The 27410-nt window shown below is 44.7% G+C and overlaps 1 protein-coding gene across 1 annotated transcript in view; it reads left to right on the plus strand.

The window, feature by feature from the left end:
• The window catches only part of BRF1 (BRF1 general transcription factor IIIB subunit), a 328507-nt gene that overhangs the window by 53357 nt on the left and 247740 nt on the right, over window positions 1–27410 (plus strand). The window contains exon 3 of the mRNA XM_088471247.1: window positions 12130–12303. Coding sequence (XP_088327373.1) covers window positions 12130–12303 — 174 coding nt within the window. The remainder of the gene's footprint in view (window positions 1–12129; window positions 12304–27410) is intronic.

Here is a 27410-nt window from a genome sequence, read left to right on the forward strand (position 1 = left end):
AATCGCCTTGGTTGAGATGAAAGCTTTTACCCCTTTTCAGCACCTTTAGGAGTTGAAATTCGAAAAATCCCTACTTAGTGGGTGCTTAGGTCAAGGAAGGATTTGACTGAATATGAGCATATAATATTGCCCGAAACACTTCAGAATTCATTCTGCTGCTTTTGTCAGCAGTCACATCATCAATAAATACAAGGGAACCAGTTCCATGCCCACGCCATGACACTACCACCACCATGCTTCACTGATGAGGTGGTATGTTTTGGATAATGAGCAGTTCCTTTCCTTCTCCATACTCTTCTCTTCCCATCACTCTGGTACAAGTTGATATTTGTCTCATCTGTCCATAGGATGTTGTTCCAGAACTGTAATGGCTTTTTTAGATGTTTGGCAAACTCTGATCTGGGCTTCCTGTTTTTGAGGCTCACCAATGGTTTACATCTTGTGGTGAACCCTCTATATTGACTCTTGTGGTCTTCTCTTGATTGTTGACTTTGACACATATACACCTACCTCCTGGAGAGTGTTCTTGATTTGGCCAACTGTTGTGAAGGGTTTTTCTTCACCTGGGAAATAAGTTTTCTGTCATCCAGCACAGTTGTTTTCCGTGGTCTTCCGGGTCTTTTTCTGTTGCTGAGCTCTCCGGTGCATTCTTTCTTTTTAAGAATGTTCCAAACAGTTGATTTGGCCACACCTAATGTTTTTGGTATCTCTCTGATGGGTTTGTTTTGATTTTTCAGCCTAATGATGGCTTGCTTCACTGATAGTGACAGCTCTTTGGATGTCATATTGAGTGTCGACAGCAACTGATTCCAAATGCAAATGTCACACCTAGAATCAACCCCAGACCTTTTACCTACTTAATTGATAATGAAATAACGAGGGAATAGGCCACACCTGTCCATGAAATCGCTTTTGAGTTTATAGTCCCATTACTTTTGGCCCCTTAAAAAGTGTGAGGCTCATATAGAAACCGTTGTAATTCATACACCATTCACCTGATTTAGATGTAATTACCCTTAAATTAAACCTGTAAGTCTGCCGTTAAAGCACATCTTGTTTGTTTCATTTCAAAGCCATTGTGGTGGTGAATAGAGGCCAAAATATGAAAATTCTGTCAATGTCCCAATATTTATGCACCTGACTGTGTGTGTGTGTATATATAATATAGCGTGTTACATGAGCTGCAGAGGAAAATGCAAACATAACAGTAAGTTAGGCTGAATCTGAGCCACACATTGTTAGGAAATCTTGCCCTGAGGACATGTGTCAAAGGTTAAATTATTTCCAGACATTGTGACTATACGATTAGCAGCCTCTCGTAGACAACCTCCTAGGGGGTTGGCTTTTAGGTTATCCTTCTCAATCGAAGTCCGTGAACTAATCTGATCTACCTCCCTACTTTCCTTTTAATTTTGTTTGCTTAATTGTGCCTAGCTGAAGGAATTGTTTATATTAGACATGCACTACATGTCAAAAAAATATGAAAACACCAATTTTTCCAGCTTTTATTGAAATGTAAGCAATGCAAACCAAGTGAATAACCTAGAAATGGTACAACATTAAGTGGCGCTCTGCTAGAGGATAAATAATATGTTTAGGATTCAAAAACTGGAAAATTTAAATTTCAGTTATAATAAAAGGCATTTTTCAGGGAACAAGTAATGGGTAAGAACCTTCAGCTGTTCTGTAGCTATGAAAAAAAGGTTTGCTGATGCCATTGATGGGGAACCGCAGGCCCAGGGGCCATATAAGGCCCCTGGAATCATTTGGTCTGGCCCTCTGAGCTTTTGTCTGCTAGCCTCATCTGGATAGCAGGGTGCCTAGAATAGCACCCTGCAGCCAGAATCTATGCAGCAGTGTCGCCTGGAGTGTCCTTAGGACGCTTCAGACAGTTACACCGCTGCCTTTACAGCTCCCCGGACCATCCTCAGGATGCTCCGGTAATTGCTATAATCACCATCGATTGAGGCCCCACCCCCCGTGTGACGACATATGGAGGGGGCGTGGCCTGAACCGGGCCCGCGAATAATGATATATAGCAAAATGTCCCTCGGCAGAAAAAGCTTCCCCACCCCTGGCTTAGGCCATGAGGCACCTACAGTGAGCTACTGTAGACTAGGAAAAGGTCTTCATATTTAAAATCTTTAGTTTGTCTCGTAGGGTTTTTGTATGCCATTGAGTAGACTTGCACTCCTCAGTGTAAGGAGTTTATTTACCAAGCATAGGTTTGTAAAAGCCAATGCTTCCCGGCGTGTTTAAAATTTAAAAAGACAATGGATTTAACAGCAAAACTCTCCGGGTTTTGCTATTAAAGGCATTGCCCTTTGAAATGTTGTGCTTAAATATGCAGTAATGAAATACACCATTATGACACCATTGTCAAACATGGAGGAGGAAGTGTTAATGGTCTCGGGCTCTTTTGTCGGCGACTTGCACAGAGTTACTGGCATCCTGAACCAAAAGTGCTACCACAGCATTTTGCAGCGCCATGAGATACCCTCTACGCTTAATTGGTCAAGACTTAATCTTACAGCAAGATAATGACCTGAAACCTATCTCCAGGCTATGTTAGAACTACCTTTGAGGAAAAGAGCAAGATGGTAGGCTTCAAATCATGGAATTGCCATCAGTTTCCAGACTTCATCCCAAACCAGCTTGATGGGGTTTAACTGGACAGAAGAATGAAAGCATATACCTCGCCCTCGGGCCAGAGGCACCTCAGTTTCGTTGAATGCCCGGCCAGAGTCAGGTCACTGCACACGGTGGGACTGTGAACACGCCCCTGAAGTTTTTTTATTTTTTTTATTTTTAAAGAAGTTTTCTTCAAGAGCAGACAGTCCAGGGGACGTCCGCACTACCACTCCGTCACCCCGCCGGCGCCGAGACGCTGGTACGGGACGGGGATCTCGGCCGGCCTCCATGGGAGCAGGTAAGTGGTGGTGACCCACTGAATCGCAGTCTTTTTCTCTGGGGCAGGGGGACTCCCTGGGGATGACGGTAGGTGGAGTTAAGCATCGGAGTCCTGTGCTTCCACTAGACCACCAGGGACACGTGCTGGCTCAGTAAAGACGCGAGTCCTGCGTCTCGGGGTTAATCGCCGGCCAGGGGAGGCTGCCTTCTCTAACAGCTGGCTTCTCCACTCAGCTCAACGCACCTTTCCACTGTGGTCTGGCTACACTGAGCTGCTCTCCTCCTCGGGCCATGCCACCTCTGAGTTTGTGTAGTTGATTATAGTGCCATGGTGCAGGTTCATTTCTGCATTGTATGGATGTATAAAATATATAAATATAAATATATATATATATATATATATATATATATATATAAGTCTGGGAGGCACAATAATGTGCGCTCTGCTGCACCCACTCTGCTATTTTGCAGGTCAAGTGCTGCAGGTTTATGTGAGGAGGAGATGGTGCAGGTTGGATTAGGTGGTATAATCCACCAGGCCCTTCTAATGTCCCGGTCCCTGTACATGAACCCCCTTGGGCTTCCTTTTATCCCAGGTCCTGGATACTTTTGCTTGGCGCTTAGCGGTACCAGCTGTTTTCCCCTCTATGGGGTTACCACAGCAGTCTGTTTGTTTTTCCCTCTCGGGGATTGCCACAACAGATTACTGCTATGCAGATTCCTCGATGGCGGCTACCTCTACTGCTGTACAGACTTGTTGCAGGAGGAGAAAGCTGCTAAGCCATCTAGGTGTCCTCTGGTGTCGTCATAGTCCACACAACTTTGAGATGTCATCTGATGACTGAGAGATTGCGGATATCTCTAACCCTGAGTCCCCTCAACTGGAGTCATAGAGGATAACAAACCAGCTCCTCTGTTCAAGCAGGCTCTGTTTGTACAAATAAAAGGCTACTTCTGCGGAATTCCCTTTACCGGGTCAGTTAGTTGATCGCAGGGCTACAGCCTAGCGAATGCCCGATAAGAGGTATCAACCTCAGGGACGTTTGGCTGCGTGTTATCCATTTCCTGAAGTTCCTTGCACGAACTGGAACTCATCCCCTGCAGTGGATTCACATGTAATACGGTTAATTAAGTGCTACGTTACCTATGCCTTCCATTTCTTCCCTGAAGGTTAGGAAGGTGCAGGTTTGCCGGAAGTCTGTATACCTTCCCTCGTATGCTTCTAGGCCTCAGAGGTTTTCTGGTTGGTAACATCAGAGATGCAGCCACACATATTGGGCAGGCTGTTCTGGATATCACTCTCCTGACTTCCAGGATCTCGGTGGCAGCTCGCAGTTTCCTGGAGTGGCTTTCTTGGAGGGCAGATGCTGATTCCAAGACCTACAATGCTTCCCCATACACTGGAGAAGTATTGTTCGGTCCTGACATGGACAGGATTGTGGACATGTTGGCAGCGGTTAATTCTGCGTTTCTGCCTTCAACTGCGGCTTCAGCGAAGCCTTGCACCACCTTCTCTTTTCGATACTTATGTCCTCACGGTTAGCCTACAGGTCAGATCTTCCCAAGGCCGTCAGCTTCCAGTAGGGCTGTTAAACCTATGAAATAGGCCTGGAGTACAAGACTTCCTCTTTCCAAGTCAGAGGATGAACCCTCAGCCTATTGGGATGGGCCTCCCTCTGGGGTATACCAGGGTGGGAGGCCGCTTTCTTCTGGTCACCCAGTGTTGGTGTCAGACCACCGTAGATACCTGGGTAAGAGAAGTAGTCTCTCACGGGATGACATGGTCTTGCAAATCCAGAAAGCCGTACGATCCTTGCTTCAAGCAGAAGTCCTAGTACCGGTCCCGTTGCCCAAGAGGGGAATGAGTTATTCCAAACTCTTTCTGGTTCAAAATCCGAACGGATCCCAGCATATCCTCAATCTTAAGTCCCTGAACAAATTCCTCAGGGTACCTCGGTTCAGGCTGGAAACCCTATGCTCAATAATACTGGCTAAGGAACCTGGGGATTTTATGGTGTCTCTGGATATTCAGGATGCATACCTGCATATTCCACTTGCTTAGGCTCACCAGCTTTTTCTCAGGTTTGTTGTACTGCAACAACATTTCCCGTTTTGGGCTCTGTCGTTTGGCCTATCTACCAAGTGTTTACCAAGATGATGGCGGTAATGGCAGCACATCTGCGGCGGCAGGGAGTCCGCCTGTTACCATACCTGGATGACCTTTTACTGTTGGCAGGGTCTCCAGAGGGACTTCAACACCACCTACAGCTGCCTATATCTATGCTACAGATGCACTGGTGGTTAATCAATTGGAAGAAGTCCTCCCTGATTCCATCCCTAAAGTATGCTACATCTGGGAGCTCTGTTGGATTCACAACAGCAGCGGATCTTTCGGTCTACGGAAAAGATCTCCACTTTGCTGACACAAGTACGCAGATGCCTCCACAGTCGCCGAGTGTCCATCCACTCAGCAATGCTATTACTGGGTTCCTTAGTGTCGACGTTTGACATGGTGAAATATGCCCAGTTTCACTCCAGGCCTCTGCAGAAATTGATCCTCTCCAGGTGGGATGGATTACCCCATCGCATAAAGCAAACGATGGTGCTCTCTCCGGAGGTGCGTCTGTCTCTTGCTTGGTGGCTGCAGACGTACCACCTCACCAGGGGGCGCCCCTTTTGGATTCCGGTCTGGGTCCTTCTGACAACGGACGCCAGTCTCCGGGGTTGGGGAGCAGTGACAGGTCCACGCTCTTTTCATTAGGTGGACAGCAGAGGAGTCTGCCCTGCCAATCGACCTATTGGAACTTTGGGCGGTCTTCAGGGCCCTGCAGCAAGCCGGACTCATACTTCACGACGAGCCCGTGCAAGTTCAGGCAGACAACGCCACGACATGGCTTACTTCATCGATCAAGGAGGAAATCGAAGTCAGGCGGCAATGACAGAGGTGTCACGCTTTCTCACATGGGCGGAAGGTCATCTTCCAGCCATATCGGTGGTGTTCATTACAGGAGTTTTAAATTGGGAAGTGGACTTCCTCAGCCGTTACGACGTGCATCCTGGGGAATGGTCTCCTCACTAAGAAGTGTTTCAGCTCCTAGTGGACAAGTGGGGCCTTCCGGATGTAGACCTCATGGCCTCCCGACAAAATCACAAACTGCCAGTGTACGGGTCTAGGACAGGAGACACTCTTGGTAGACGCTCTGTCAGTCAAGTGGACCTTCCAGTTTGCATACCTGTTTCCTCCAATCTCCCTTCTTCCTTGAGTACTTAGGAAGTTCAAACAAGAAGGAGGCACTGTACTGCTGGTGGCTCCAGCGTGACCCAGAAGTCACTGATACTCAGCTCTTCAGAGTCTCTCCATTGACACTCCGTTGCTGTTGCCTCAACGTCTGGACCTGTTGTCTCAAGGTCCTTGCCTTTACCTGGACTTGGGTCGTCTGTCTTTGACGGCGTGGCTCTTGAGTCATTCCTCCTAAGGTCTAAGAGTTTTTCTGGCACTGTGGTTAACACCATGCTCAGAGCACGTAAACCGGCCTCTGCCTGGATTTACCACAGGGTGTGGAACACCTGCTTTCAATGGTGTCGTCCCAGAGGTTACGACCCCCAGGTATTTCGGATGTCCAGTGTTTTGGCTTTCCTGCAGGCGGGTTTGGATCTTGTTCTCCGCCTTGCCTCACTGAAGGTGCATGTACCTGCTCTTCCAGTGTGGTTCCAGCGAAAGATTGCTCCTCTTCCTGATATCCGTGCTTTCCTACAGGGTGTCCTTCGCATTCAGCCTGCCTTTGTCCCTCCTGTGGCGCCTTGGGATTTCCAGGACCCTCCAATTGAACCCCTGGACTCAGTGGATCTCAAATGGCTAGCAGCTAAGACTGTGTTTTTCTTTTGGCTTTTGCTTCCGCCAGAAGAGTGTCAGTCTTGGGGGCTCTCTTGCCGTTCCCCATTTCTTGTTTTTCACCAGGACAGGGCGGTGCTTCGGTATCGCCCTGGGTTCCTTCCTAAGGTGGTTTCTAGTTTCCACATATTAATGAGGAAATTATTGTACCGGCCTTTAATTCTCCAGACCTCTCTGCAGGTGAGGCCTCTTTGGATGTGGTATGTGCCCTCAGGATTTCTGTGGACCGTACCAGGTCCCTTTGGAAGTCAGACTCCTTGTTTGTCCTCTACGTCTTTAACGAGAAGGGATGGCCAGCCAATGAACACACTTTGGCAAGATGGCTTTGCATGCTGATCTGAGGCTTACACTCATAAGGGCCTTCCAGTGCCACCCTCTGTTCTACTTGATCTGTGGGTCCTTCGTGGGCAGCTTGCCGTGGTGCCTCGGCTGTTCAACTTTGTAAGGCGGCCACATGGTCTTCTGTCCAGACCTTTCTGAGGTATTATGCATTTGATACCTTTGCCTCTCAGGATGCTTCCTTTGGGCTGCGGATTCTCCTCTCTGCACAGGAGCGTCTCCACACTTAAAGGGACTGCTTTGGGACATCCCCAAGGTCTCCATGTGGAGCCTATGGACCCTGAAGTAGAAAATGAGAGAGATGGGAAGAACTTACCTTTGTCATCTCTTTCTACAAAGTCCATAGGGTCCACAGGGTGCTCACCCTGGCGCACCTGTGCTTCGGATGGCCTTCGCTCTGGTCACCGGTTTTCTGTCTCCTTTTGTGTGAGAATGTGATTCTTGAGTGTTCCAGACTTTCTTCTCTCTTGTCCTCCTTTGGCTTGCTACGAAACTTAGGTGCCTCTGGCCCGGGGGCAGGGTATAGGAGGGAGACCCAGTGCATCCTGGAAGAAAAATTTAACTACGTGGTGCCTGGATGACTCAATCACCTATACCCCCAAGTTCTCCCTGTGGACCCTATGGACTTTGTAGAAAGAGAGCTAACAAAGGTAAGTTCTTACCATATCTCTCATTATCTGCTGTGTATGGGCGGTCAGCCGCCCGCCCGCAACACTTGCAGCAGAGTCTGCAGGGTGGTGGGTGAGACGCGACCGCCGGCCAGCGGGACCCGCGGCCAGATGACAGATGATGGTGGTTCAGTCTGTATGAACAACCACCTGGGGTTATAGATTATTCTGTTTCCCAAAGGGGTCCTCAGGCATGGGTTTCACAGTTTCCGGGCCTGCAGTTAGCTGATTTATTAAAAGCTCATACCAGGTCATGTCATATGCTTTCCTCTACCATATATACAGAGATGCTCCTCAATATATTGCACCGTTCCTACCTGTCCCCGCATAGATTTATAATCGGGGTTTCAATAACCACTCCTGTTTCCAATGTGGCCATTCCCAGGCCTATCTATTCCACTGTTTATGGTCATGTCCGCTAATTTGTAGATTTTGGTTGCAAGTGCTTAATTATTCCAGAGAACATTTGGTTAATTACATGTCATTAACCCCTGAATGGGCTTTATTTGGCATTCTCCCAAGAGGGCTTCGGATTTCAAAGAGAGGAAGACGTCTGCTACTGGCGGTGTGGATACATCCTGAGCCCCCGACCCAATCTCTTTTTAGAATCTTTTTTTTTTTTTTTAATCTCTTTCTCATGGCATGGATGGAGGTAGTGCAAGAAAAGGAGGCTAAAACAGAAAAATTTTTTACATGTGGGAGAGTTTTGTTGTGACCCTTTCTACAGACATTCAGACCCAAGTTCGAAACTCCTTATGGTAATACCTTCTGGTACCTTTTGCAAATGGACGTATAGGTGGGAATTCAATCTAGCTTTCCCGCTAGGCTATTTTAACAAGACACCGCGCCCTACCATTTTGGCATTGCCCCACTAAAACAACATGGCGGGTGCCACCTCCACCCTTGGGCCGCAGTGTCCCGCGTGTGAGAAAAATAGCGGTTCAGCGATCACCGCCGGAGAATAGATGGCATGCGCATGTGCACGGCATCTATTCAGAGAGAGGGAGCTTGGGGGCAGCCCGGCATGTCCATAAGTGCTGGGGATGCCCCCAAGAGTGATGAAAAGGGAACGCGTCTTAAAGACAAACCTCCATTTCGGGTAAGCGCTAGAGTGCCCTTTCTAGGTCCAGCACCCTGCCCGGCGCCGGACCTACAGTGAACACTATCAATTAGCTCAGTTAATTTAACAGGCGTGAAAAAGGGTGGTAGACTCGTGCTTTAACTAATGGGGCTCTTCAATTACATCCCCATTTTCTCGCCTGATAAATTATTTTGGTAACAGCCGGTAACACATAGAATCTGTGCTGCTTCGGCCTTAATGGAATGTTCCTGGGGGATCAAATAGTAAATTACCGTGCCTAATTGAATTCCCCCCTTCAAATTCACAATTTATCCTGAATTATATGCATTTTCATAAAAACCGTTCTACTAACCAAAGAAATATTTTTAAAAACCTCACATTATGATGTAGATGTTGATGATCTCTCGCTTCATTTTCAGAGTAAGAGACTCATCCATCCGCTTTGTCAGGTGTGAAAAAACTGGTTACCTTCCCAGAAGTTACAGAAGCTTGAGATGAAAGTGTGTGTTGGTTTTATACTGTAATGTCAGACCTCCCACTGTAGCCAATTGGAAACACAGCACTGCACATTGAGCATAACCGTTTCATTGTCGTTCTCTTTATATTTCTTAAATTGCGTAATGACTTTCCTTTTATTATCAGTTAACTGACATTTTCTCTTAGGTGGTGGCATTCTTAAACTGTTATAAATTAGAGCTATGTGTTTAAATGCAAAATTGGATGTAATATAAATTACGGGAGGCAGTCTTTTGAGTCAAAAGACCCAAGACTAACTTGAAATACAAAAAATAAATGTTATGCCTTTAAAAATGCAGGGTAATAGTGCATTTTATATTTACTATATGGAGTCTTTTGTGTGAAAAAGATTTACTCTGCATAAAAATCTGTAAAGCCGAATACAACTTGAAATAGAAAAAAATATATATTTTTTATCACTTATGTTGCAGGGTAAAAGTGTTTCTATTTACTTCTAGCTGTGAAAAAACTGCACTTTTCGTGGATTATTTTTCGGGACACATCAGATCCCGAAAAAAAATTACAATAAGTGCTGGCGTCGGGCGGCACTTTGGGGCTAATTGGATAGCCCTGCGACGATCCAATAGCATTGCTACTTTAGCACTGCTAATTGGATACTGGTGTATATAATACAGTATTCAGTATATTCTGTGGTGTTGACTTTGTAAGTTTACAGTGACTGTGTGTGTCACTGTCACAGCCTGGCGCTAGTGCACAGTCACGATGGTCAGAATCCCGACGCCAGAATCCTGACAGGGTTAAGATAGGTCAGTAAGTATCCTAACCCTCCCCCGCACCCTAAACCTATTCCTCCCCCCCAGTGCCTAACCCTAACCCTCCCACTAGTACCTAACCCCTGACCCCACTACTTACCGTCGGGATGCTGGGTTCCTGGCACATGAGATTTCAACTACTATCTATCCTACCGATCTATGCTCTTTATCTCTATTGTCTTTGGGGGGGATGGTCACGGTGGAATATGGTCTGGGAAGGAGTGATCAATGCTGATCTTCGACTGCCCGCTCGCTGAGGTTGGTGCGAAGATATAGACGACTTTCCACCGTTAATGTCCTAACATGCGGCCGGCCACGTCCATGCGCCTTATGTCACACGCCCGACTTCTCTTCTGTCCTGCCCCTGGCCCCTCCGGTATCCACGACTTCTGGGTCTGGTTTTATTGTTGACCCTCCAGCAACCGGGAAATTTGTGCATCCGGAAAGTAATTGTCGGAAGGCCGGAAACCGGTATAGCATCCCTAACCATTGGTACTTCCGCTGTATTTGTTAAATTAGCTTCTCCTGGTTTTGCATGCGGAAGCTATCGCCAGAGTCCCTCAGTGATTGTTGTTTACGGAAGCAGCCTTTTGATAAATAGGATTTTTTTATTTTCCTCTCTCTGGTTTTCACCTGTGAAAGAGCTTTTCACAGCATCATAAATATTTCTGTAAGAGGAAGTAAAGTGAGGTGAATTAATAGGTTAAATTGAAGCTTCCAGGTATGAAAGAAATGGCTATTTTTATGGAATTCATTTATTATGTTTTTATTATAAAATTATTTATGATTTAATAACTTAATAGTGGCTCGGTGGAAAAGGCTCCTAGGAAAAAATCTTGGGTCGATTGACCCGGCATTTCTTCCCAGGCATTGAACACGGTTTGTAGCTGGTAAAACCCTGGTCAAGCTCAGTGGAAACAGGTTACCTGGATCTTCCGACCTGGGACCCGTTTCAAGCATGGTGATTAGGTGGTATTCGGAAGCTGTCTGTGTGACAGCTGTCACCGGGGAGGGAGAGATTACAGCCTCCCCGCATGGTCCGGACCGTTCCGGTTTTTACTCCATCCCCGCTTCATACGGGGAGGTTATAATCTCTCCCTGCCAGTTTCCCCGGTGACAGCTGTGACATCAAAGCCTTCAGAAAGGACACCCCTTCCCTGGGAAAGGACCCCCTCCCCTGGTTGCAGGTCCGCTCCAGTCTGGCGTTCAGGGCAGAGCTGGAGTTTCCGGCGCTTGGTGATGGCATAATCTCCAAGCGCCGGCACTGCACCTGTGTGCAGTGTGAACGGTGCCGTCCCAGGAATAGGCGTCATAGTGGAAATGGGGAAAATCTCGTGTCTGTCCAGGCTTGGTACAGTGTTCCAAATCCCTGGTCAGACCCAGGATTTTGGTAGAAAAAGGATATTAGTTACATATAGTGTTCTGTAAAACAGTGTACATGGGGCCTGATTGTGTACATGTTTGTAAGTAAGGAAGCGGCTGTGCAATTCCGTGTCATTAAAATTCAAATGCAACAAGAGGCGTCTGTAGGAGATACACCTCCTGTTAGCATTTGTGAGATCCGAGTGCTGCGTGTGAGGATGCAGCATCAGATCACCACCTCGACCATTGGTCTCATTTAGCGATGGTTTCGGGCACCGGCCAGCCCGCGTAAACTGGAGCTTATGCAGGTTGGCCGTAGGATCTGGACTCCCGGGTGCAGGAAGTCTGTGTCCAATGACATAGACCCTGGACCCGTTTTGAAGAACTGTGCTGTGGCAGACAGGGGGCTGCGAGCGATACCGCATGACCCGTTCTGCATATGAGTAAACCCCCAAACATCGTATTTGTACGTAAACAATCGGGTTTAATATAAATATGAATTAGACCGATGGATAACATCATGTAAGTGGGTATGGCTTGTTTCCTGAGAACGTACAGACTGACTCTTCCTTTGGCCTTATCTTCCAGGAAAGCGACAGATCCATCATCTGGGAGTGCAACTGCAGCTCAACAAACACTGCTTGGATACTGCCTTCAACTTCTTCAAAATGGCTGTCAGCAAGCACCTAACACGTGGCAGGAAGATGAACCACGTCATAGCTGCCTGTCTGTACTTGGTCTGTAGGACAGAAGGAACTCCCCGTATCCTTTCTATTTTTTGTCTTTTAAGGTTAGATAACAGCCAGACATTTGTTTTCCAGGCTGTTTTTTTTTTTTTTTTTCTCCTACATTTCCTTGAGTATGCTAAAAATATGTTTTATGTCTAGGAGTGTTTTCCACCTCCACATGCTACAAATGCTGTATCAGCCTATTACCTGTCTGAGTAAACATCATTTAATCCTACCTGTAATAACACCTGTCTCTTCTTACCTCCTGCTATTTTTAAATTAAATTTAGCTGTTTTCTCCGTCTTTGAGAGAGAAAATGATTCTCCTGAGACTCCTGTTGTTAGAGAGATGTAGGAGGCAGCTATTTTCATTTAGCTGTGCTGAGAGTTTCCAGCTCCTTTCTATACTGCAGATACTAGATGGCTATGTGAGCTGTCAGAGTGTCATGGCTGACACATGATAGCTTCTTGGTGTAAAGGTTCCATAGCACCTGCCTGATACTGACCGATTGTCAGGATCTTATTATCTGCGTCATGCAATGTCTCTATCTGCAGCTGACCATCTGACTTACCATATGAGGCTTCTCATAGCCCTGAAGCTCTGGGCTCACTGTTCAAATGCTTCCAGCAGAAATTAACTATTGCGCTCACTTGTCCTATGCACCACAGGCCACCTGCAGAGCTGAGCTTTTTATTATTGGTATAATGGCATTAGCTGACACCTAATAATTAGCAGACTGTACCACGCATTTACTGTATGTCCATGCTTTGTGTTCTGTGATTTTTACAATTTATGTAACCCTTATATACAGGTAGGAAAAGCTCTTAAAGTAACTTTTGTTTTTATGTGTCCTCGTAGTCATTGCCAGCATACTCTGTAGATGTATTTTTTGGTGACGACATGCACAAATGGTGTTCATATACATATATATGCTTGAATGAATGGTTGTATATACTAGCTAAAGAAATGGTTAGATTTGAGCGCTGTGCGGCGGCGTCTATGCACTGCATCCATCAGGCATCTCTTCCTTGGCTGCAGCAGCGTTGTCGGTGGTGCCGGGCCCCTCTAGCAGCCAGCTCTCTGCACGCAGGAGGCGGTAGGGGGACACTGCACAGGAGGGAGCTGCAATAGTGACATGGCTGGGGGGCTCCCAGCAAAAACAAGGACGTAATCACTACCCCATGTGCTGTCTATCTATCCTTACCCCATCCCTACCCTCCGTACTGCCATAGTTATCTACCCTTACCCCTCCCTACGCCCAGTATTGCCTGCCCCTAACCTCTTCCTTGCCCCCAGTACTACCCTAGCTGCTAGCAACTCTTTCCCCCTCTCTGCCTCCCATACTGCCCCAGCTGCTATCTACACCTGGCCCCTCTCTACCCCCAGTGTGGCCTCAGCTGCTATCCTGACCCAGCACTGCCCCTAACCCCCTCCTTGCCCTTCCCAATACTGCCTTAGCTGATAACAACTTTCCCCCTCTCTGCCTCCCATACTTCCCACAGCTGCTATCTACACTTGCCCCCTCTCTACCCCCAGTGCTGCTATCCTGAGCCAGCACTGCCCCTAACCTCCTCCTTGCCCCCGCCAGTACTGTCCTAGTTGCTATTTACCCTTGCCCCCAGCACTGCCTGCCCCTAGCCCCCTCCTTGCACCCAGCACTGTCGCAACAACTGTTCGCACTTACCCCTCTCTACCCCCAGCCATGCCTGCCCTTACTCCACTGTAGCTACAGCTCTACCCCAACATCTCCCTGCCTTTACCCCCAGCTCTGTCCCAACTGCTGCCTGCCCTCAACTCCCATAATATGTGACAGGACCCAGAAAAACTGGTGTAGGACCCCAGTTTTTAAAAGCGAGCGCTCCCTGGGACAAGCAGTTTTTTTTTTTTGAACAGCGTGATCACACATCTTCTCTGGCTTCGTAAAAGAGCCTGCTGGCTACTGGCGTCAACTAACTGGTTCCTGTATGTCATGATTTTGTTTTTCCCCCCATCCTTGCTTTATATATTTGGTGCCTCAAAAATCAAAATGTTTTGCAGCAAGTTTGTTTTCCTTTAGAAAGTAAGACTACATTGTATAATTTTACCTTGTCGAGAGAAAACAGTAGCTATCCCTTACTAAATCAATATCAATTGATGAAACCAATAATTACCTGCATAGCTCATAGTCATCTCCTTATTATAGCGGCATGTCGCACTGGTCCAAGTAGCCAGTGTATTTTATTTTCTGTAAAGACTGTTCTGAGAATTGCAGTCGTGATTAATACAAAACTTTTAGGGAAGTCTCCTTGCTTTACATTTCCCATTTCTTCTGTCGGAGGGTAAATAAAAGCCATTTCAATGCAATTGTGCAGAGACCAGCTTTGCAATTGAAATTAGATTGAGAGGTCTGCGACTTTTTCACAGCTGAAGATATTTCCTTAGACTCAAGGGAAATAATAAAAAAATAAACAACAAAGTAATACGGAACGCTGGAGATCAGTGCTGTTTTTTTTTTTTTGTTGTTATTATGTCATATTTATCTTAAGCCTTGGAGAATACATTTGGCTTTTCCATGTCCTTAGAGAAATTTGACTGTACCTCTCTGTCAGTTTATGTAATTTGGCGATCTTTCAGCTATCACTCCCATGGAAGAAGACATTGTGATAGAAGTGTGCCTTTTTCGAGCTGGCATCACGCTGAGCACTAATATTGCCCAGTTTGGTCACTCTGCATGTTGTTCTAAATCGAGGAACAACCCTCTGCTGGGGCACAGTCTGATTTAGAGCACCATAAATCCTGTTTGCTGATGGGTACAATCTGAGCGCATGCGTGTTCTGTTAATACATATGACCATAGTGCTTGGTCCTCATCATGGAATCAGGTATTTTAAGTTACTGCCTGTTCGATCCCACTGTCTCAGAATCTGCTTGGGAATACCCTATTAATTATTTCCTGATTACTTCACCTTTATAAACAAGTTGCTTTTGTTTATTGGTGACAATATGTGGCAAAAGCATATTATTGCAGTATTAGCTCTTTTATATTGTCCATGTTCTTTGTTTGTTTTTTTGTTTTTTAATATTTTTTTAATGTTTAATATTCGTGTATTTTTATGTATACTTTAAATTTTTATTTTTTAAAAACATTATTATTCTTGATTGTCTGTTAGCACTACAAACATACATTTTTGGACTCTGTTAGCATCTTACAAATCAATGACGATATGAACACAGGGACAAGACAATCTTCAAGAAAATCAAGATGAGCTTTTTCTAAATATAATATCTATTTGACAAGAAATATTTATCTTGGTGGTTTCTTATTTACCTGTGTTCTATCTGAAGAGTGTACGGCTTATCTATTTATCTCTTTGTAACTGGGCAGGCTTTAAATATTTAGTGTTCCCTGCCTGATTTTAAGAGGATAAAATGCGCCCTGCCCTTTTAGCAGTGCCGATAAAATAGCCTGACCTGTGCCTTCCCCACCTGCGAATGGCATCTATGCACTGTGAGGGGAGAGCTTGGTGGAAGCCCAGCACCTCCATAAGTGCTAGGCATGCCTCTAAGTGTGACAAATTGGGGGCATGTCACAAGGAGCAGCACCTCCCCGGTCAGCCACGCCCCTTTTTCGGGAGCATGCGAGCCTTTGGCGCGCGCAGAGAATGCCCTGGCCACGAGTCTGCGCCTTCCCACATTCTAGCGGGAACACTAAATATTTATAGGTAAGTTCTACCTAGCCTGTGCGCTCCTCTCTGTAACATATGCAATATTCAAAATTCTTTAGGTTCGTCAGCACACAGGATGGTGAACTCCTATAACTAATTTGCATTAACCTTGAGTAGACAGAGGGGGGGGGGCACGATATTTAATATTTTCTATAGAATGGGGGCACAACCTTTTCTAGTCTGAGGGCTGCATTGGGACATCATACTCATTGAAGGGACCACAATAAAACTTGTGCAAATATTTAAATACAGCATTACAAAAAGGTCCCTATGGAGGCATAAGTATGTGCAATCCTGCAAACCAACGTGCACCACCAACCTGCGCTGTGGCCACACCATGCAGCTTCTCCTTCCCCCTTTAGCAGCACATTTCTTCATCTCTGTAGCAACACCATCGCAACCTCAGAGCAGCTCATCCTCCTGGACTGCCACTGTATTCTCTCCATTCCGCTCCCACTAGTGTAGGATCAGTAGTGCTGTTATCAAACCGATGCATCCTGAGGCTCTTAGAGAGTAATTGCGCTTCCTGTAACAACAGATTTAGGAAGAGTTTTTTAATTATATATATATATATATATTTTTGCTTGAGCCATAATGTGGGCATGTGTGCTTTGTATTAAAGTCCCAATCTGGCTGTAAATTATACAAAACTCTAAAATGCAACAAAAAACAGACATTTGTTAATAACTGGCCATTAACGCTCTGTAATTCCTTTTTACGTAAAAAAATTAAAAATAATTGTCTGAACATTGTCCTATTCCATAATGTAGTGTATCATGACTTTAATAATGACAAAGTGTGGAGATCCATTAAAAAAAAAAAAACTTACCTGGGCTAGAAGCTGTGGTTCAGTCTGACAGAGTAGAACTAGAGCCGTGAGTGTTTGCTGACAATTTCCCCATATATAATTACATTATCGAGCCTGAGAGCTGTGCATCAATTTCTCTGCAAAAACAGATGCCTGGCAGCTAATCTGATTGGCCACCAGGCTACCTGTCACAGGCGTGTCTCTGTTGAATCCCCGTCCCAATGAGTAATTCCTACCCCTCTCCCCAGTGTCTGTTGCAGGTACTCGGGTTTAGAACTGAAGTCCTGTTTTAAAATACGCATGAGACACTTTATTTCTACCACCTATACTAGACTAGACAGTAAATTAATGGATCCCCTGTGATTTTAAGAAAATAAAATATAAATAAGTGTTTGTATAATTTTTTTTTCTTGTACTAAAGAATTACAGTTCTAAACTAAATAACTGGGATGTGGGCAACTACAATAAACTTTTCAGTAAGGTTGATGAATCCAAGGCTGCAGGCACAGGCCCTTATCCTCCCTGGGTATAGGAGTGTCCTGCTGCAGCCTGAAGTCCTTGAAGTTACAAGTGCATATTTAATCTGAGCAGCTTGCCGTTTCAGATAACCATGCAATATATGTGAAACATATATTAGAAGAATTATATACATCAGGATGTATGGACCAGGCATCTAAACACTGCTTTCTGCTGAAAATAATGCATAATTAAATAACATAGCCTAATTATGTAGAAGATTATGCATGTTCTAATTCTCCATTGGGCCAGCTGCTCAAGAACATCACGGGGTAACATGATATGAAGTCATTCCGACTACAGAGCATGATCTCATGTTAGCTTTGTATGCAGTAACATGTTTCCTTACACATTGTATGAATCTTATGTGTGGAGTTTAATTTAGCATAGAGATATTTATGATCGGTTAGAGCAATTGTTGTATTCATTCTATCCGACCTTGTTTATCTTCTTGAGGTGAGGACAGATCACACAGCAGCCAATCAGATAGTCAGAACAGTAACAGCCGCAGATACTCTTTCAGGGAATGAGTGTGCTTTGCTGTGAGAGGCAGTGACCTATCCATTTACAGGATTACATTAGTAATGATATTGCTCTGAGGTAAACGGGAAGCCACAATAGTGTAAGGCGCATGGTCCCCAACAGCACAGGGGGATTGTGGTGTGTTATATGGAACCAAGTTCATGCATCCAATTTAAGTGGGTCTGAGAGGTTAATGTGTTTGACCATGTTCAGAGCACCTTATTGTATTCAGTCTGCATCCCTTGCTGGTTCGTTATGTTATGAGGATACTGGAGCGATGCTTCACTCTTTTGCCCTTTCCAGCCGAGGATTTTCAATAATACATAGAGTATATTGCAAAATATATACGCACAAACATAAACATTGTTATTACAGAGATAAAAGTATACACATTATTGTGTAACATGGCTGTGTATTGGTTGGCTTTACTGCCTCATAGACCCGTGGTCATGAGTTCAGTTCCTGACCAAAGGACAGTCAGAATGAGTTTGTATGTTCTCCCCGTGCTTGCGTGGGTTTCCTCTGGGTGCTCCCTAATGTGTGTGTGTCCTTGTGATAGGGAATATAGATTGTAAGCTGGGGCAGGGACGGATGTGAATGACTAGTCTCTGTAAAACACTGTGTAATGTGTGCACAGTAAATAACTGTAATAAATTATTACATAAGCTGGCGAGAAAATTGGCTAAACCTTATTCTCAATGCCTGACACCTTTAAATCGTGTGCAGTCTGTTAACTTTCAATCAGGCAGCTGGTGTAGACCAAGCCATGTCGTGTTGCATCTACTGTGATCCTTGCCTGTTTGTATGCACAGAGCAGCTGTCCAGTCCATGCATTGAATAATTTTTCACCATCCCATACCCTGATCAGAATGCACCCTTCCCACTGGGATGTCTGTCAATCTTCCAAAATAATTTGCACATTGCAACTGAATACCTGTTACCCAGAGATCATGTCAGAGCTCACGAATGTGATGGACACACCCAATTTGCTACCCATGAACTCTGTACAAATTTCTGAAGATACCCTTCCTCACTCCAATGACATATGCTTCCAGTGTTGACACCTCTGGCGCTTGTGTCCTTGCATTCTACTTCACTGATGTCCATGTGGTAGAAGGCCACTAAAGTGCTTTACCAACTGGGGCCCCGAAGGGCACTCTGAACTTAAGGGGCAATCCCTCTGCACGAGTCCCAGCTGGTTACTTCAGAAACATATTCATCGATCTCCCAGCTCAACGCATTATTGCCGTAGCTGAGTTGCAGAGATGCACAATGCCATCTTCTCCATAATGAAGATTTGCTATGTACACATGGACCAGCTTGTCAGCTATGGTGGGGTCCACAGGTTAAAGTCGCTCGCCCACTCTCTGACCTTGGTAGCAGGTTGAATAACAATTTCTCCAACACAATGAGGTCCTTACTTTTCTCTGCATTCATAGTCCGCTTTCCTTCCATTGATTAGTTGGTGTCACGTCAGGAGTATGGACATGCTGGTAATGGGCGGGCACCCACAGTGTATACTCAAATAGAAAATGTGTATTGAGGGGTACTCTTGCTGGGATGTTCGGTGAGACATTACAGTGTATACTGCAGCAGACTCTGTAACCATGCAGCGGGATTGCTGGGATCCTTATAATTATGCTGACTTAGTGTGTTTGCTTTGCTACTTGTACGTACCACTTTGTCATGTGCATCTTCATACCAGATGCCATCTTCCCTCTTGACCTTTGGCCCTGGTTCCCACCCCATCAGGCAGCGGATTAATGCCACATTGATGCCTGCGGGGTCGCATCTTACCAAACAGAACCCTTACAGTATGTTACAATATATACCCATAAACACCGAACGATTGTTATAACATAATAATGCACAGAGTTACACAAGCTGGTGAGAAGGGGCTGTCCAGTGTGCTAAACCTTTATCCTCAATGCCTGACCCCTGATCTCTCCACATACATAATCAGGCCAACAATTAGTTCATCTAAATATTCACATTACAGTCAAATGGATAATTGGGATGTTGATAGCAGGGAAGGGGTACTGACCCCTTTGTACCACTCTTATCCAGGTGTCGCTGCCAAATACAGTGTGAATCCAATGGCTGCAGTGATTATGCACAATAATTCTGCAGTATACAGTAACTTACCAGCTGGAGATGTAGGAGAGCGCTGGTGAAGCTGCATCTACAGCAGGATTTGTCCGTCAGAACAAGGCTGCCATCAGAAATTGTGGGACCAATTACACGTGTAATGGACAGGGCACCCCTTATCCTCCTCCTTCCCGGCCTGTTGGACGCAAAGTTCCAACGAGCTCTGGCACCCAGAGAAAAGCACAGAATACAGCATGATGCCTCCTTTCCACATGACGTGTATATATCTATTTACATACAGTACATACGTATGTGTAATGGTGCATACACACGGGACGATTGTCAACGATAACGATATCGTTGAACGATCTCCCGGGTGTGCTGGATGATCGATATCGATCATCCAGCACACCACCAACCCACCAACGATGGCCCCTATAGTAACCTGGTCGCTATTGACCAGGTTGGCCTGCATGCATGGTCGATAGACAATATCTTTATCGTCCATACGTGCCCGCGCATCGCAGGTCATTGGTGAGTTGGAGGCACCGAAAAATGCACGATATAATCGATATCGTGCATTTTAATTGTACTGTGTGTACGCACCATTACATTTATAGAACACCTATACTTTAAGAACCCTCAAAGAAAATGGATTTAGACACCAATCCCCTTATACCACATTCATGCACTCCTTGTCATTCAGTTAAATTATATTGAACCCAGCACCTCTCACATTGACAGGCAGGAATGCTTCTGTAATTACAGAATAATATGTGCACTGTCCGTAACAAACTCCTTTAATAACCATTTCTCAAAATACCCTGGACTCGAACTCATCACCTCTGACATTGTAGTCAGACACCTTATACATGGAGGCATCTGCTCCTGCAAAGAAAGCATGCATTACACTACAATCTGGCAAAGGTAGTATACAAAATGAATCCATCAAACATGTTTTAACGTTCCTTCAGGCAATATAAAGTAGAGACTAAGTATGGCTATCACCTCACATAGGAAGAGAGAGGGAGAACCATAGAGTCTGTTTACTAGGCCTTGGATGGAGATAAAGTACCAGCCAATCGGCTCCTAACTTCCACATCACAGGCTGTTTTAAATATGGCAGGAGCTGGTTGACTAGAATAAAAGTGTGTTTTTTAGTGAAATTACCTATGGTCTGGTTTCTAAAGTCATCGAATGTGTTGAAATAGGCCACAAATGTGAGCTAAGAGGACTCAAATGTCCGATTTCATCATTCTCACTACCCTGAGGCCCGACTATTGTTTTGTGAGTTATTCTGGCGTATTTCTAGTGACTATTACATATGCCGCATTCTCCTAGAAACACCCTAATTTAAATTTAGTTAAACAAATCATGTAGGGTGGCCTCCCACTGTGTATCTAACATTTGGAGACCTTAACCTGGATTTTATGGACACTTTCTGGGACTTTACATGTATTCTATAATGTGGTGATTCATATGGTTATATACTGCAATTTTGGAGATCTTTCCAGACCTGCAGGTGGATTCAGATAAGCCTATATTGTTTTTTCTCTTGTGAGCATATTTTTATTGGGGGGTTCCTACTCCTTTTGAATAACAATTTAAATTGTTTTATGGTATAGCATTGTAGAGTGTTTATATGTGTATTATTGATTATGCTCCCTGTGGCCAGCATTTTTGGATATCTAGATTTGGAAGATTAAAAGGTGGTATCAGATAAGCCTATGAACTAATTGATTTACATTTAATCCTGCAATTAAGTATATTTATTTTATATTTGAAAATAATGTGCATTGGGAGAAAGTTGTAGAGTCATTTAAAACTTTTTTGTGTCTCTAAAACACATTGGGCGGTATCCAATTAGCCCCGAAGTCCAGCCCGATGCTGGCATTTCTCGCAAGATTTTTTTTTCGGGACCTGATGTGCCCTGAAAAATTATCCCTGAAAAGTGCCGTTTTTTCGCCAGCGCAATGGCGAAAACACACAGGTCCGTGAAGTTATCATGGATCCTATGTGTTTTCGGACAAACTAACCTATTTGTACGAACAAATAGGACATGGTGAAAAAAAGAATAGTTGAAAAACAGGGATTATCGGCGAAAAATCCCCATTCCCCCCCCCCATAAAATAACGGGGCAAATTGGTTACCGCTCATTCATTTAAATCAACCTTTTTTTGACCAGGGTGTTGCAAAAACAAAACTGGGACATAAATTAATTGAATTGCTTTCACCTGATTCTAAGGTCACCATGACCAATTAGAGGAAGAATCTACAGCAAGCGGTTATCTAAAGTATTTTAAGAAGCTATTGTGCATAAATTGCAAGCTTTAATGGACCGTTTAGACAGCATTGTCTGTTTTATCTGTCTGCTCATCAGCCCAGGTGGTTGTACAAAATATGTCTGACTCAGACAAAACCTCTCTGCTCACTGCCTCGCGCCTCGTCATTCACCTCTTGGCTTTATCATCTAAGCATCTATTCTCTTCCCATTTTTCCGTCCTCCTATTGCTGAATTTCTTGGTCTATGTGGCTAAAAAGCTAAAGTTCACAAACCAAAAATGAAATTGCTCTAAGCCGCGAACAATATTAAGGCATATTTTATTTATAATTCTATATCCTCTTTTGAACAGATCATTGTGTATTAGAGAGATCTTCTTTACAAGGGAGGGGAGAGGTTTGTTTTTCTTATTTGTGCACACCACACTGGTCCCGTCATGCAATATGCTAAAATGGGACACTTTGATCTAAAGCTGGGTACTCTCAGGGCGATATATCGGCATGAGTGCATTGGCAGGTGTCAACCCCCTATATGTATGTGAATGATGTTGTTCAGACATATCGCATCACAGCAAGATGGCCAATATATCTGCAGATATATCGGTGCATCTGCTGGTGTGTATGGGTGACCTGCCGATTGTCCGTACACATGCTGCAGGGACCTGGCTGTGAGTGACAGCTCAACTGGTCCTGCAAATTTAAATGCCTGCCCACTTGTGATGTCAGGTCCGACACATCAGGCGGACGATTGAATATTGTATATACACTTACCAATCGTCGGCGTGTCGACCTAGTGTGTACCCAGCATTAGCCATAAAAAGATATCTTGCTATATTGAAAATTGCACATACCTGTACCTGTGTAAATTATAATACATGGATGGGTCAAAAATTACCAGCACTCTGGCTGTAGGATCTCCCTGTTTTCCAATACTTTGTCCATCTGTCAACAAGCTTTCGTATTCTCTCATTAAAAATGTTTAGGCTGAGCTGCGAGCCACGATAGCACCGCTGTCTTCACCAGACGTGAATCTTTGTCCTCTTAGGGCTTCTTTCAGGGGACTAAACAGGTGATAGTCCGATGGGATGTCTATCCAACCGACTCAGGGCCTGATTCAGAGCCGGACGCTATTTGCCCTCGCTCGTTGAGAAAAAGGGTCCGGATATTTAAATTGAGCGCTCGCTCTTTGCGGTCTCTATGTCTGGGCGAGCGAACGAAACATGCACTCGCTATTTTGTAAAGCCGCCCCCTGGCCGCTCGCATCCTAAGTCATCTCCGCTATTTATTAGATTCATCGAGTGCATCGAAAGGCGTCTGAACTGCTCGCAGTGCTTGTGGTAGGATTTTCCTACCGCAATCATGCGAACAGTTCAGGCTAAGAGACAACCAACTGACATGGCTGATGACGCTGCTTTGTTAATTATGCACACCCTTAAAACGCCTGTTTTGACCGTTTGGCACGCCTGCGTTTGGATCACCACTCCCCGTTTTCAAGCACCTTCCCCTGTTACCACCCACAAACGCCTCATCCTGTCACTCAAATTAGCAGGCACTCGCTATTTTACGAGCACTCGATTTCCGACCGCACTGACTGGTTGGCGCATGCGCATTACGACCCATACGCATGCGCAGTTGTGCGAACATCGCTCGGAGCGAACGAGCGCCCGCTTACGAGCGGCTCTGAATCAGGCCCTCAGTACACGTGCACGCTCAATGTTCTCATCAGTCATAGACCGATGTCTGGCTCCTTCTTCATCCCTGAAGGTGTGTGACCTTCTTTAAACTTCTCTATCCATTCATACACATTTTTTCGTGAAAAAACTCTTTCTCTATACTGTGCACAAAGTCTTCGATAAATATCGGCACGAGAGATACCCTCAGACCACAAAAAATTTATCACTGCACACTGCTCTTTTTTTCGTGCAAATCACAAGTGGGGCAGCCATTTTTTCTTGCACTACAGTCACAAATGAACTGAAATAACACAGCAGTGACTTGGGAGACGGTGACCTAGTACGGAAAACGCTGATAAGACAGTGCGGCCAACAGAAGTTTTAATATAACTGGAGTGCGGATAATTTTTGACTCATCCTCGTATGTTAATAGTTCTCATCCACACAATCATTTTTTTTAGGCTACTTTCACAATGACTTTCATTTCAAGGCAGCCGCTGTAGGAATAACAGAACATAGGGCACCATTGAACTATACGCCGCCACACTATCAGTGATTACCGCACAGGCAGCAGTAATATATGTTCTAAGAAGAGAGTTATAGAAAGTGTCGGTCAGAGATTACTGCTTTCCTAATCTGCTTTCCACGTAATTGCTTGCACTTGGTGACATGGTCCTCTTTCAGGATGAGGGTCAGTGCATTCAGTATACTGGGAGACCCTCAAAACCTTGTGAATGTCAAAATCCCGGTGATGGGGGTATAACTCAGATTAGTGGAAAAACTCAAACCTGTTGTGCAAAATATTCGCCTCATTTGAACTGTAAATTTTGGTCTTAAATGTTGCCACCCTACACTTAGCCATGCACTTCGCCACACTATGAATTGTTACCCTACATCCCGGCTACTTTCATCGACTTAAATGTGCTGAAATGACAAATACAGGGAGGAATTGCTTTTACATGGAAAAGCGAATTTAAAGTAGTCACAGATATAGCATCACCAGCCTTTACTTCTCTGTGAAACAACTTTTATGGGACAAAGGCTACTGGGTCCTACACATATACATCAAAATGTGGACAGGTTACCTGATCTGTCCTAATAAGCAAGTCCTCTACTACCACCACCACACATTTTACTTTCGTTATTGGAGAAAGTGCTGCCCTTGGCAGCTAGGAGAAGTAGGTAATGCTTCTCTTAAGGGGGTATTCAAATAGCTGCTGGATTACCTTGCATGTGAGCCCCCGCAGTCGGGCTAAACCTCGCAGCTCATGGAGGTGCAAGGTAAAGTTTGCGGAAAAACCACAAAAACGTGTTTGTGTGTGGGGAAAATACTCATTGATTCCACAGTTCACGCGGAATCGGTAGGTTTCCATGCCTGAATCCAAATTTTTCTGCGCAGGAAAAAGACTAATTGAATAGCTTTTCCCTGTGCTGCAGGGATGTTTGCTGGTAATTAGTCGCTGGGGAAACCTTGCGGCTAATTGAATACTCCCCTACTTACCTGCCTACCATATACCGGTGGTTCTCAACCTTAACCCTCATGTTTTACCAACAGGTCATGTTTTCACGATTTGTGTGTGTGGAAGCAGGTGGTATAATTACTGACCCAACTAAATAGTACCCCTTTTCCACCAAAACACTGCTCCAAGCCAAAACACTGGGCATGGGTTGGAGCATGGTTTTACCCCTTTCACACTGGCAGCTGGACTCTGGTTATTTCCCGGGTCTTCCGGTGTTACAGTGGGCGCTTGAAGAAGATGTTATCTCCAAGTGCTACTGAAGCCAGCCAATCTGCTAGTTTAAGGTATGACCCGCGTAATTGTAACCCGGGTTGCACCAGTTACACTGCAGCGTTAACCAGGTGCTTCACGGGTTCACCCTGGCAGCGACCAGGGTCCGATTCCTGGGTCACTCGACCCGGGTATTTATTTATTTTTTTAAAGGACCCATTTACACCAAGCCACAACCCAGGTAGACCCAGCAATAGCCCTGGTTATTGAAGCAGTGGAATAGGGGTTTAAATTAACTCCCCTTTTGCACAAAATAAATCCACAAAACATGATCTGTTGTGGGTACTTGAGGACTGGAGTTGAGAACCATACATCTTCATTTTCATTGGCTCAACCAGTGCCTGCTCAGTGAGCACTAATTTCCTCTCCATACAGGAGGCAGCTAAATAGTTGACACTTAATGCTGTTGATGGGAAATTAACGATGCGCTAATAAGGTTATTAAAAACATTTTAGGTGTCAACATTCTACCTTTAAACATAATCGTAAAGCATCATGTTTACAGTTATAATGATGACATTGTTAAAATGGTTTAAATTTCCTTACTAGCGTGTCGACATTCTTCCATCAATATTATGTGTTTGACTTTTTGACTGTCGGCAGCATAAGTGTTGAACAATCATACTAAACCCCTCTATACTATATGGATCACAGTCTTGGCAGTTGCTTATTTACATCCAGAATCTGGGCTTACAAAAGAGTATCTTGCTCAAATCTAAAACAGCAGCGTTCACCCCCCAAATAACAAGCCGTATATGACCTGGCATTAGCAAGCCTAGTGTATGGCCAAATTAGACATTGATCAGTCACCTGGTGCCTTTTCAGGCCTGTGTTGTCAGCTTTAGGGCTCATCCACACGAGGGTTTTTTCATTGCTTTCAAATGATGAAACGATTCGGGAGATTGGCTGGCGAAGTCGCGCTACCCAGGTTTCCACTGATTTTTATCACGTGGTTTCTATGCTGTTGACATGGACAGAGGGTGTTAAGAGAAGACCACACGGTAATGATGCTTATGGCATAGTTGGCTCGGCATACAGATGAATAACTGTGTTGTATTTCTCCAGCAATTTCTCTAGCTGTATTCCAATAACTAATTAATTTTACATTGTTTCCTTGTTAGAAGATTAATACTGAGTACTTCTAGGCAGATCCCACCGCTTTGTCCCTTAGATGACTAGCATGTTCAGATGGATACCACGGTTGGCAAATCCTAGCTCTTGGGCACATGAACTATGGGGCCGACTAATACAGATAGAAGACTATACCAATTGTGATATCTGTCCACCAAAAACACTTATTAATGATAATCCAGTAGTTGTTGATCTGATGCTTGTTCGTTGTGCTCATGTTAGGTCCTCATACCCTGCAATGTCAGGCCAAGTTACTGAGCTTGCTGAGGTGCATGTGCGGTTAACGTTATACACGTTTTTTTTTAAAGCAGACTTGTAAAAACCTTAAATTTTTAAAGTAGTTGATAGCAGAAGACGGTATATTCTAGTTTGACTGAGGGTGTAGTCACAGGCAGACCTTACTAATTGAGTGTCAGTCATGAGCGGCCTTATACATTTCAAAGGTCGTGTAGTCAGCCTTCTGTCATTCCCAGAGGCTGTTACCCCCTAATCTCAGTAATAAATGAAAACATACATTTAGTCAGAGAAAGAGAGACACATTTGTAGTAATAAATTAACAGGTATTTAATGTAAGATAAACAAGTTGTCAGCTATATTAAACAAATCTGACAGGAACCGGAGTTGAGGTGCC

Source organism: Taudactylus pleione, unplaced genomic scaffold (genome assembly GCF_031769625.1).
Source record: "Taudactylus pleione unplaced genomic scaffold, aTauple2 ptg000113l, whole genome shotgun sequence".
Lineage (NCBI taxonomy): Eukaryota > Metazoa > Chordata > Amphibia > Anura > Myobatrachidae > Taudactylus > Taudactylus pleione.